Source organism: Oncorhynchus keta, chromosome 32 (assembly GCF_023373465.1).
Source record: "Oncorhynchus keta strain PuntledgeMale-10-30-2019 chromosome 32, Oket_V2, whole genome shotgun sequence".
Lineage (NCBI taxonomy): Eukaryota > Metazoa > Chordata > Actinopteri > Salmoniformes > Salmonidae > Oncorhynchus > Oncorhynchus keta.
Window position 1 is genome coordinate 65,001 of NC_068452.1, and position 12,818 is coordinate 77,818.

General features: G+C 44.4%; 3 protein-coding genes across 5 annotated transcripts in view; 2 read left to right on the forward strand and 1 right to left on the reverse strand.

The window, feature by feature from the left end:
• LOC118364783 (TRIO and F-actin-binding protein-like) overlaps positions 1-1,406 on the forward strand; it is a 20,165-nt gene extending 18,759 nt beyond the window's left edge. For both annotated transcript variants that reach the window (XM_052490286.1, XM_052490287.1), the window contains exons 14-16: positions 43-156; positions 737-823; positions 1,077-1,406. In XM_052490286.1, the coding sequence (XP_052346246.1) occupies positions 43-156; positions 737-823; positions 1,077-1,223 (348 nt within the window). In that variant the 3' untranslated portion in view covers positions 1,224-1,406. The remainder of the gene's footprint in view (positions 1-42; positions 157-736; positions 824-1,076) is intronic.
• Positions 1,407-1,536: 130 nt separating this feature from the next.
• On the reverse strand, positions 1,537-3,101 carry LOC118364789 (essential MCU regulator, mitochondrial). 2 transcript variants are annotated; one of them, XM_035746504.2, is made up of 3 exons: positions 2,893-3,101; positions 2,098-2,260; positions 1,537-1,808 (listed from the first exon to the last, which is right to left on the reverse strand). In XM_035746504.2, the coding sequence occupies exons 1-2, from the start codon at positions 3,052-3,054 to the stop codon at positions 2,123-2,125; spliced, it is 300 nt and encodes a 99-aa protein (XP_035602397.1). In that variant the 5' UTR covers positions 3,055-3,101; the 3' UTR covers positions 1,537-1,808; positions 2,098-2,122. The 2 variants fall into 2 exon arrangements, with proteins under 2 accessions (XP_035602397.1, XP_035602396.1); XM_035746503.2 differs by having other exon boundaries at positions 2,117-2,260; positions 2,893-3,097.
• A 396-nt stretch (positions 3,102-3,497) lies between these two features.
• Positions 3,498-12,541, forward strand: LOC118364784 (putative RNA-binding protein Luc7-like 2). Its single transcript, XM_035746492.2, has 9 exons — positions 3,498-4,075; positions 4,558-4,652; positions 8,818-8,916; positions 9,143-9,253; positions 9,502-9,645; positions 10,008-10,184; positions 10,366-10,547; positions 10,650-10,832; positions 11,315-12,541. Exons 1-9 carry the CDS (start codon positions 4,015-4,017, stop codon positions 11,619-11,621), a joined length of 1,359 nt encoding a protein of 452 aa, XP_035602385.1. The 5' UTR covers positions 3,498-4,014; the 3' UTR covers positions 11,622-12,541.
• Positions 12,542-12,818: the final 277 nt, after the last annotated feature.

A 12,818-nucleotide genomic window follows, 5' to 3' on the forward strand; every position in this document is an offset into this window, starting at 1 on the left:
ATAATGATAAGTATTTTTATTTCTTCTTCATGTTTGTCTCAGGAACTGCAGGCTCGTCTGACTGAGGAGATCAGCCGTATGCGCCACTTCATCACAGGTCAGAGGTCAGGAAACGTCTCCCCTGGCAACTTTGAGCGCAGTCCCTCGGAATTGGAAGTAAGAATAAAGTTTGACATTCTGATTAGTTGTATTGGAAGCAGAACCGGATTCAATTACATTTTGTATTTGACCATTTGTTATTTCAATGCCTTCTTCTGTGTATGCCTATTTTCTAATTCACAGCCTAAAACAAGTATTTCTGTTTGAGTATTTGAATGGTTATTTGTAAAAACCAAATAATCAACCAAATTGTATTGAAAAGTAATGGAAATTCCTGAATTAGTATTTGAAACTAGGTCTGATTGGAAGCAAGACTTACATCGAAGTTGCTCCATTGATTGGTGTGTAGATTTGTGTCGGCCATTGGTGATTGGTCATGTTGTAATGTTGTCCTCCAGATGCTGCCATCTATTGGGTGGACCAGATTAATTTAAAATCCTGAAAAACTTGCCTCAATGACGTGCTGCTGGGGTCCTAAAAATATCCATGTAGAACAACTAGTACTGGTCATCAGTGACATCGGTGCACTATTCATTCATTGACACGATACTGGTGAAAGAATTGTGGAATAATCTTCATATTGATGAGTATTGCATCACTAAAATGACCAAAAATACTAAACTGTGTTGTCCTCCAGATGCTGCTACGAGCAAAGGAGATTGAGGTCGAGTACCTACAAAAAGAGATTGGCTGTCTAAGGAATGAAGTGCAGTCTCTAACTAAGGTACTACTGGTATATTCTGTATCCACATGATCAACCCTTACAAAATCCTGATAGCACACCATAAACACAAATACTAATCTTTAGTCAAATTTCCCTCATCTTGTCCTAAGGTACTTGCATATGCCGTTTCTACTGTTCCACTCCAGACCAACCATTCAACCACCATAAGTGTTTACATACACACACAACAGAATATGGATAAGAAATGTCACTCTACTGGTCTCCTCTGTGTTGGTCTATGACCCCCCTCTAGGAGAAGCAGAGTTTGTGTGACCGCTACAAAGAGGTGTACGTGGAGCTGATTGGGATGAAGGGTCGCAGTGAGCTGGAGATCAGGGACCTCAGGGAGCACCTCAGACTGACTAACGCAGCGCTGCACGAGGAGAGAAGAGACACCTGAGACTGGCCAACGCAGCGCTGCAGGAAGAGATAGAGTTGGTGGATGGATAGTTGGATACCTGCTGTGAAGAGCCAAGAAGCCATGCAATAGCACAATGTTTGTTCTTCGTTATGGCTGGCTGTGGTTAGCCTGGAATTCTCCAAACTGATATGCTCTGTTTCAACATATAGCAAAGTGAAACCGTGGTGAAATAGAGCACATCAATCTGGATTTCAGGCTAGGCTGTGGTTGGAGTTATAAGACCAAAGAATGTATGTTTTATAGAATGACAGGGACAACCACAAAATAACACCAAAGAACATACCCCAACAAATGTGTTGTTATTTGTTATTTATTTTGACACAGAGACTCTTTATTGAGTAAATAATAAGACACATGCAAGAGTGAAGTCTGACTGTGCTGTGACCTCGCAATGATATCAAATAATATGTAGTAATCCGTGGCAAGGAAGAGAGAGAAAGGAAAGAGGAAAGAGAGAGAAAAAAGGCGATGGAGAGGTGGATCATGATGAGGGCAATCTTCTCCTGTAGGGGGCATCTCTCTCTCCTTCCTCATAGTGGCATGCCATCATTATTGCAAAGCACCCTGGGAAGGAATGAAAATGCAAGCAATGTCAATGGTCATTAATTCTCAGTTGTATTATTTCTCTTCATTCTCTTTTAGATAATCATTGGTACCATGTCAACATGTTCCAACATGACTGTTTGGATTAGGTACATACCATTATGTAAATAAGATGTTGCACGTATGCACTCTAAACTACTGTTAGGGACAATAGTATATTAAAGAGATGTTTTATTTTAGGGTAGCCTATGTGTCACCCTGGGACTATTAATGTTATTAGCCTTTTATACATCAATAGCTGTAGCAATACCTCTCTTCTCATCACTGACCTAGGTTCAGTCGTCATCGTCATCATCCTCAGGGACGAAGATGTCATGCTCCTCAAGTAGAGCCGCAAAGTTCTTGCTGATCAGCGTTCCCACGTACAGGAAGGGAATCACGACAGCGGTCATGCGGATAAGGCCGAAGGATATCTGGGTGATAGGGGCGAAGGAAAGAAAGAATATCTACAATCTGAAAAAAGGTTACTACATTAACTAAAACCGCTAACATCATACAGAAACATGACCACATCAAGCATCATACACAGTATATGGTTCAAAGCCTCAGATAAGAGAACATGGGATTTTTCAGAATGCATAAATCCTCAACAATTTCCTTGATTCACATTATAAATGCAGAGGCTCAAGGTGCCATACTCATAATAAAATAAATTATGGATCTGAAATGATTTATTTCCCACAAACAGGCTAATTCAATTGATATGGGCTTTGACCTAAAAATGGACACTCCAATACCCCATGGTATTTCTAGTTGTGTTCATATGTTACACTGGTATATTCTGTGTAAGCCAATACTTTATTACATAAAACATTTACATATTAGCTTTATGGTGTAATTTTTCGAAGTGGCTAAAATAATGACAATTACTTCCGTATAAAACATACACAAGTTCATTGGCTCCCGCAGTTGTCTCTCCAAATTCCTTAAAATGTGATTGGCAAAGACTGCTGTCAATCTGCTCCAAGAGTTAGGAACCTCCCACATGATGTGTAGTGTTACCCAGCCTGCTTACTAACCGACTTGACCATGCATGAAAACTCACTTTATCCGGCTTTGGTTGAACACCGCCATTTGCTGTTGATACCGCATTTCGACATTGGTTCAGTCTCGTTGTGTTAGACGGTTTCAAGACGATGTTACGGCTTACTACCCCCGTATTCCTCGATACCAGGTTCCGTGAGAACCACAAGACAGCTGTCGCCATTTTTCCAATTTGGGGTGGGCGGGACAGCAATGTTATGGGTGTGTTCAGGACGTATGTCTATCCGTGGTGTTGGCCGAATGCCAAATGCATTTTATGACGACAGCAAAGATTAAACAATAATATATTAATAAATACATGTAATGCACAATGTATGAACAGTCTAATGGATAATTCCAGCCATTTTGTATTATGTGCTTCTCACACACTGTCCTTGCCCATAGAATCCAGTTTAGGCCTATGTGCATTCATATGCCGTCTATGCTACAATTTCATTGCGCTTGTACTCAGTTGTACTTGCGGTAATATTGACTAACATTTATTATAGCACTTTTTTCTTTAAAAAAAATATAGAAACGCGTACGATATCTGACGACAGAGCGGTCAAATGACGTTTGTGCCATTTAGCCCAACCAGCGCGCGAGGACTGCAGCATTTTGTGCTGTTCAACCAACCAGCATTTCCTTCGAGGCAGAGCGCGCTCGGAAAGAGGAGGAAGTCGAAAAATAAAGGACACCGAATTAATAAATACGTTAGAATATGTCTATGATATTTACGCTCTAACAGGGGACTGTGGTTGGTCTCACAACTACCTAAAAACCTTCGGGTTTACCTCAATTATCCGAATTTGAAATTACACTACCCGCCACTCAACATACTGTCCCCTCGCCATACTTCGAGTTGAGAGACGAACGGGGACGAGACACATTTCGGAATAGGCTTAGCTACCTAATATTTACAATGTAAATTGGTATTACAAACTTGATAATTATAAACGTTAAGGTGGTGGAAGGTCTCAAGAAGAGGTTTTAGCGAGCTAGTTTGTTTCAAACTATTCGTCACGAGAACTTGAGGTTCTCTGAGAAAAGTTGTTCGACGTCCACGAGCCGTCAGAGGCCTGTGGTAGAGGCTGCATGCAGCAAACACCATCGGCTTGCAGTGTCGTGGACATAAACAAGAAACATGTCGGCTCAAGCGCAAATGCGAGCGATGTTGGACCAGTTGATGGGCACAAGTAGAGATGGTGAGTTAACGACAAGCTACGTTGTTTCAGTGTCGCTCGATGTTTCAGAGGAAATGTTTTTAACTAGTTGTTATCATGCTAGCTGACGTTAGCTAGCTAAGCTACCTTAGCCTGGGGACAAATGGCTGAATGCTAACGACGGCTAACTACTTGTTGTATTCACAGTAAAGTAAACACAAGGAACATTCCGTTTCAGACCTTGTCACATTGTTGATGTTTGCTAGCTGGGATATTGTTGGCCCACGAGATGCTACTGACTGGCTACAGCTAACGTTGGACAGAACTAGATTAGCTTGCTAAAGTTAAACTAGCTTTGGTTTCAGGAATGAATGATCCACATGGGCATATGCACCCACCGTAATCACAATTTTGGATAATAGGAAGGTGGTATCTGGTATGCACACAGCTATTGCTTCTTGCGATAGACATGACATTGCTCTGCTCACTAACTCTCTCCCATTGTCTGATTTAATTTCGTGTAGGGGACACCATGCGCCAGAGAATCAAATTTACAGATGAGCGGGTCTGCAAGAGTCATTTGCTGGACTCTTGTCCTCACGACATTCTCTCCGGCACTGTGAGTACATGACATCTTACTTAGTCCAGGGGATCCCAAACTTTTTTGGCCCGTGACCATATTTTGACATATACATTTGTAATTCTTTGGGGCTTAGACAGTCTATTACAAATCAGTATTTCAATCGGAAGAAAGTATGGTTTGAAGTATTGGGAAGTTCAGAAGATCATCAGGCAATAGTTTTGTATGCTCTTCTGTGTAGAAAAGAACATTGATTTAGTGCCTGGTCTTGTCCACTCTTCTATTGTGTCCTGCCATTGTAGAGGGAAACAAAAGAAGCGCACGTGTTCCCGAGAGTCTTATCTTTCAGTGATGGGATCATAATATTTTGTAGCTTAAACGGTTCTAAAGATAGATCCACATTTTGTAGGAAGAAAACAGAAACCTCTGTTTATTACAATCACATCTAGTGGCTATGGAGTTTACTAACGTAACCCCGGTTCTATGAACCAAGCACAATGTATTTATTGTATTTCGGAGTTCTCTCGTGACCCCATTTTTCAATCAGGTGACCCCCAGTTTGTGAAATACTGTCTTTGTCACAATGGTTGTGTGTAGTAGTGTTTATAGAACACAATGTCAATTGCACTACTGAGTCCCTGGGCTCATGCCTTGTATCCGGCGCCGACTGAGATGGCCGCCTCGCTTCGCGTTCCTAGGAAACTATGCAGTTTTTTGTTTTTTTACGTGTTATTTCTTACATTAGTACCCCAGGTCATCTTAGGTTTCATTACATACAGTCGAGAAGAACTACTGAATATAAGATCAGCGTCAACTCACCATCAGTACGACCAAGAATATGTTTTCCGCGACGCGGATCCTGTGTTCTGCCTTACAAACAGGACAACGGAATGGATCGCATGCAGCGACCCAAGGAAACGACTACGAAAAAGAGGGAAACGCGGCGGTGTTCTGGTCAGACTCCGAAAAAGGGCACATCGCGCACCACTTCCCAGTATTCTTCTTGCCAATGTCCAGTCTCTCGACAACAAGGTTGATGAAATCCGAGCAAGGGTAGCATTCCAGAGGGACATCAGAGACTGTAACGTTCTTTGCTTTACGGAAACATGGCTTACTGGGAAGACGCTATCCAGGGCGGTGCAGCCAACGGGTTTCTCCACGCATCGCGCGGACAGAAACAAACATCTCTCTGGTAAGAAGAGTGGCGGGGGCGTATGCCTCATGACTAACAGGACATGGTGTGATGAAGGAAACATACAGGAACTCAAATCCTTCTGTTCACCTGATTTAGAATTCCTCACAATCAAATGTAGACCGCATTATCTTCCAAGAGAATTCTCTTCGATTATAATCACAGCCGTATATATCCCCCCCCAAGCAGACACATCGATGGCTCTGAACGAACTTTATTTAACTCTTTGCAAACTGGAAAACATTTATCCGGAGGCTGCATTCATTGTAGCTGGGGATTTTAACAAAGCCAATCTGAAAACAAGACTCCCTAAATTTTATCAGCATATCGATTGCGCAACCAGGGGTGGTAAAACCTTGGATCATTGTTACTCTAACTTCCGCGACGCATATAAGGCCCTGCCCCGCCCCCTTTCGGAAAAGCTGACCACGACTCCATTTTGCTGATCCCTGCCTACAGGCAGAAATTAAAACAAGAGGCTCCCACGCTGAGGTCTGTCCAACGCTGGTCAGACCAAGCTGACTCTACACTCCAAGACTGCTTCCATCACGTGGACTGGGACATGTTTCGTATTGCGTCAGATGGGAATATTGACGAATACGCTGATTCGGTGTGCGAGTTCATTAGAACGTGCGTCGAAGATGTCGTTCCCATAGCAACGATAAAAACATTCCCTAACCAGAAACCGTGGATTGATGGCAGCATTCGCGTGAAACTGAAAGCGCGAACCACTGCTTTTAATCAGGGCAAGGTGTCTGGCAACATGACTGAATACAAACAGTGCAGCTATTCCCTCCGCAAGGCTATTAAACAAGCTAAGCGTCAGTACAGAGACAAAGTGGAATCTCAATTCAACGGCTCAGACACAAGAGGCATGTGGCAGGGTCTACAGTCAATCACGGACTACAAGATGAAATCCAGCCCAGTCACGGACCAGGATGTCTTGCTCCCAGGCAGACTAAATAACTTTTTGCCCGCTTTGAGGACAATACAGTGCCACTGACACGGCCTGCAACGGAAACATGCGGTCTCTCCTTCACTGCAGCCGAGGTGAGTAAGACATTTAAACGTGTTAACCCTCGCAAGGCTGCAGGCCCAGACGGCATCCCCAGCCGCGCCCTCAGAGCATGCGCAGACCAGCTGGCCGGTGTGTTTACGGACATATTCAATCAATCCCTATACCAGTCTGCTGTTCCCACATGCTTCAAGAGGGCCACCATTGTTCCTGTTCCCAAGAAAGCTAAGGTAACTGAGCTAAACGACTACCGCCCGTAGCACTCACTTCCGTCATCATGAAGTGCTTTGAGAGACTAGTCAAGGACCATATCACCTCCACCCTACCTGACACCCTAGACCCACTCCAATTTGCTTACCGCCCAAATAGGTCCACAGACGATGCAATCTCAACCACACTGCACACTGCCCTAACCCACCTGGACAAGAGGAATACCTATGTGAGAATGCTGTTCATCGACTACAGCTCGGCATTCAACACCATAGTACCCTCCAAGCTCGTCATCAAGCTCGAGACCCTGGGTCTCGACCCCGCCCTGTGCAACTGGGTACTGGACTTCCTGACGGGCCGCCCCCAGGTGGTGAGGGTAGGCAACAACATCTCCTCCCCGCTGATCCTCAACACGGGGCCCCACAAGGGTGCGTTCTGAGCCCTCTCCTGTACTCCCTGTTCACCCACGACTGCGTGGCCACGCACGCCTCCAACTCAATCATCAAGTTTGCGGACGACACAACAGTGGTAGGCTTGATTACCAACAACGACGAGACGGCCTACAGGGAGGAGGTGAGGGCCCTCGGAGTGTGGTGTCAGGAAAATAACCTCACACTCAACGTCAACAAAACTAAGGAGATGATTGTGGACTTCAGGAAACAGCAGAGGGAACACCCCCTATCCACATCGATGGAACAGTAGTGGAGAGGGTAGCTAGTTTTAAGTTCCTCGGCATACACATCACAGACAAACTGAATTGGTCCACTCACACTGACAGCGTCGTGAAGAAGGCGCAGCAGCGCCTATTCAACCTCAGGAGGCTGAAGAAATTCGGCTTGTCACCAAAAGCACTCACAAACTTCTACAGATGCACAATCGAGAGCATCCTGGCGGGCTGTATCACCGCCTGGTACGGCAACTGCTCCGCCCTCAACCGTAAGGCTCTCCAGAGGGTAGTGAGGACTGCACAACGCATCACCGGGGCAAACTACCTGCCCTCCAGGACACCTACACCACCCGTTGTTACAGGAAGGCCATAAAGATCATCAAGGACATCAACCACCCGAACCACTGCCTGTTCACCCCGCTATCATCCAGAAGGCGAGGTCAGTACAGGTGCATCAAAGCTGGGACCGAGAGACTGAAAAACAGCTTCTATCTCAAGGCCATCAGACTGTTAAACAGCCACCACTAACAGTGAGTGGCTGCTGCCAACACACTGTCATTGACACTGACCCAACTCCAGCCATTTTAATCATGGGAATTGATGGGAATTATGTAAATATATCACTAGCCACTTTAAACAATGCTACCTTATATAATGTTACTTACCCTACATTATTCATCTCATATGCATATGTATATACTGTACTCTACATCATCGACTGCATCCTTATGTAACACATGTATCACTAGCCACTTTAACTATGCCACTTTGTTTACTTTGTCTACACACTCATCTCATATGTATATACTGTACTCGATACCATCTACTGTATGCTGCTCTGTACCATCACTCATTCATATATCCTTATGTACATATTCCTTATCCCCTTACACTGTGTATAAGACAGTAGTTTTGGAATTGTTAGTTAGATTACTTGTTGGTTATCACTGCATTGTCGGAACTAGAAGCACAAGCATTTCGCTACACTCGCATTAAACATCTGCTAACCATGTGTATGTGACAAATAAAATTTGATTTGATTTTGATTTGATTTGAGTACAGGACTTGTAGGTACAGCTTTGAGTGAATGATTTAATGGATGTTTCTCATCGACGTATAGAGAATGGACCTGGGAGAGTGTGTGAAGGTCCACGACCTGGCCCTCAGGGCTGACTTCGAGATCGCATCCAAGCAACAGGAGTACTTCTTTGAGCTTGACGTGAGTCATGTTGGACTGTCACGTACCTAGTATTCATGTTTACCACACACACACACACACACACACGTTTCCTCTGCATGCAAACTCTGTGATCTGTTGATCAATGGATTGTCTCTTTCTCTCCCTCTTTTTCTTTTCTTCTGTTTTGTCTCCATGTAATATCTATTGATGCTTTTTCTCTAATCTGGCGACTTTAAACGGTCCTCGTCATCCCCTATCACCACAGGCTGCTGAGCATCTTCAGTCATTCATCGCTGACTGTGACCGCAGGACTGAGCTAGCAAAAAAGAGACTGGCTGAGACGCAGGATGAGATCAGTGCTGAGGTTGCCGCCAAGGTGACCGACCCCTGTTGTTTGTCTTACTTAGATAGTTCCCCACATGCTCATTAGGTGAATTGACACTATAGTTGGAATCCAATTCCATGGTATGTGTTGTTGTTCTGGTTTTTCTAGATTAATGTATCTGATTAATTTCAGAAAATTACATTTCAACCGTGTATAAGAAACTGTAATTAAAATGAGATTCTTGTTGCTCTGGTTGTCACCGTGTCATAATTCTAACCCTTTCTCTCTGGTATCAACAGGCTGAGCGGGTCCACGAGCTGAACGAGGAAATCGGTAAGCTGCTGGCTCGGGCAGAGCAGCTGGGGGGCGAGGGCAATGTGGAAGAGGCACAGGAGGTCCTGGAGAAGGTGGAGAAGACTCGCGCAATGAAGAAGGAGGCAGAGGTCAGTTGGCAGGGGGTCAAGGATGGTTGTGGTCACAACCAATCATCGGAGCTAGGAATTGTACTGTGATTAAATAAAGCTGAACTTGTTAAAAAAAAGGTATAAATGGGTATTTGTATGTATATACAAACCTGTTTCAGCAAGGCCTCTTAGATGTTTAACAGCCAGGTATAAGAGGAATTTCACATGTGCACTCAAAATATATCCAAAAAGTCAGTCAATATCAGTCATTTGAAAGTGGGTCAGGCATTTGTGTACTATGTCCTAATTAACGTTAGTCTTCAACTCCGCAACATACGCACTAAGAACTTTGCAGTGTCCTAGTTCTAACGTCAGTCTGGTTTACTGTTGCTTTCTCCCAGGACGTATACAGGAACTCGATGCCGGCGTCCAGCTTCCAGCAGCAGAAGCTCCGGGTGTGCGAGGTGTGCTCCGCCTACCTAGGTCTCCATGACAATGACCGCCGCCTGGCTGACCACTTCGGAGGCAAACTGCATCTGGGATTCATTGAGATCCGGGAGAAGCTGGACAGGCTACGGGTGAGACACACACCATATACCAGTAGTCAGAACCTAGTAGGATATGAACCTAGTAGGATATCATTAGTTATGTAGACGTTTACCTTGCTTTTCAGGAAGTGTAAAACCTGAGCTGTCTGAGCACAGTTGTTGCGATGGATTTGTGTACTTAGTTACGTGTTTTTTTTTTTTCCTGCTACAGAAAGCCGTTATGGATAAGCAAGAAGGAATGCGACTGAGAAGAAGGGAAGAAAAGGAGGAAGAGAGAGCAAAGGAGTGGGAGCTGGAGCGAGAACGAGAACGAGAGAGGGAAAAGGAGAGGGAGCGCGAAACTGAACGTGAGAGGGAGAGAGAAAGAGAGAGGGGGGAGAGAGATCGCCGGAGGTGAGCTAAGTCTGACTTGTTCCCACCAGTTCAGACATCAAATAAATACTTAAATGCTTGTTCTCTTGTATTTTAACAATCCACTGATGTATTTTTTCACAGGACAAGATCAAGAAGCGGTGAACGATACAGGGAGGGAGGCAGCTCATCCTCCCATCGCTCGAGACGACACCGCTCCTCTCGTCCCAGGGAGGAGGGAGGGGGAGAGCGGGACAGGGAGCGTAAGCATAGACACAAAGACGGGCATCGCTCGCGCTCCCACTCTCACAGGAGCAAGAGGAAGAGGTGAAGCCCAAACAGACAGACAGGAACCCTGATGTGATACTTAGAAAATGGCAGCTAGCCCTTATGTCATTAAAATCAAGCACCAACTAGAACTAGAACTTAATGAAATCAGGAGGTACTACTACCTTTTTTATATTACCAAGTTGCCTGAACAACAAAAAACTTGATGTTGTCTTTCCGTTGCAAAAAAAAAATTCTACGTACCTTGTGCCCTAATGAACACGACCCACATAGCCCTTATGTCACTAAAATCAGGCAGCAACTAGATTAAAACAGGGAAGTACAACTACCTTTTTATTTTACCTTAATTTTACCAGGTTGCCTGGTTTTGCCAGTTTATACATTGTAAAATGTTTTGCTATACTGTGCCCTAATGAATACGAACCAGCTCTTTCCAAACAGTTTGTCTGGGTTTAATTTTGTTTGTCTATCATCGGGTGCTTGATCTTTTACCAATTCTTGATCTGTTTCCTTCTACCCAGGTCTTCCAGGGACAGATCCTCACACACCCGAGACAGAGAACCCCGCTCACCATCTCAGCGCTCTCCGTCAGGGCGTTCACCCTCAGGGCGCTCCTCTTCCCAGGAGAGATGGAGGGAGAGCGGAGGAGAGGGCCCACCCCGCTCCCGGGAGCAAGACGACAGGCCCGAGCCCATGACGAGGGAAGACCGGGAGAGATCCACCTCTCCAGAGATGATGGCCAGGGGGAGAGAAAGAGAGAGATCTCTGTCACTAGAGAGGGATAGACGTTCCAGCTCAGATGGGGAGAGGGAGTCGGGGGAGATATGATACAGAGGGGGACATCCAAGGTCATGTTAGAGCAGGGGGGGTTTAGAAAGATGGAGCAAAAGTCCATTATAATGGGCTCCTTACCCCTTCACCTGAGCCATAACCCTTAGATGTTTGCAGATCTATAAGATGGAAGCAATATGGTGGAAGCTACACTGCTTATACACTGCCTATCCAGACCTTTCAGATCCGCAATCATCAAAGGTTTATGGCCAGGTGGGAGGGAGTGAATTGGAACTGGCTGGAAGGGTCCAGGAGGGTGGTGAGTGTGTGTTCATTCATGTTGAAGTGCGACATAAATTGGCCAGAGAGGAATAATTGGGACAAGGAAATCAGGACGGGAGCATGCAAAGATAGTTGGTGGAGCTTTCGAATTGGGATGAATGGGAAAGATCTTGAATGAAAGGAATGAGGTTGGACTGGGAGCAACACTTTATTTCATGTAATAATTGGATATTGGGACGGGGTTAGTAGAGGGTGATGGATGTTCTACCCATTTAAACATTATTTTATTTTAGAAATGCTGTTTTTTTTATTTTTATCATTATGATTGACTGTTGATGCTGTTGTCATTTTCTGGGTTCCAACATGGATCCAAAGATCGGTTTCATATGGGGGAGCGCGTATAGTGTGTACAACTATGATTTATACACAAACAGTGATGAACAACCACATATTTGAAAGATAAACATACTTGAGAGTACCACTTAACTCTTCACACTAATATGGACATGTAGAATTCAATATAGTTGACAACGTACACAAGCATTTTACATACTGTTACTTTATTGGTATTCAGCAGAAACCCATGGTCACACACACACACAGTCCTTTTGCTGTGAGTCAAGGTGGATGTTTGGGGGATCTACCTTGCTGTGCCATCTACTACAAAGTTAATAAAAGTCCTGCTTCCATTGTGACTCATGTTTCCGGTCCATTCTTAATGTTGGAATCCTTAATTGAAACAACAAAGCAGACACCCCGCCTGCGTTTTGGTACAAAGCTGAGGGATGGGCCTGGAGAACTGTAACCTTTCAAATTCATAGCTATGGATGACAGGACTTACCATGATATAAACAATTATGTTAACCATGTTTTGAGGTTATATAGTGTTAACATTTTGTTTAACATTGGAGTATAACAAGCTTAAACTTGCTCATGAGGCATTTATACATTACATTCAAGAATCAATGGGTA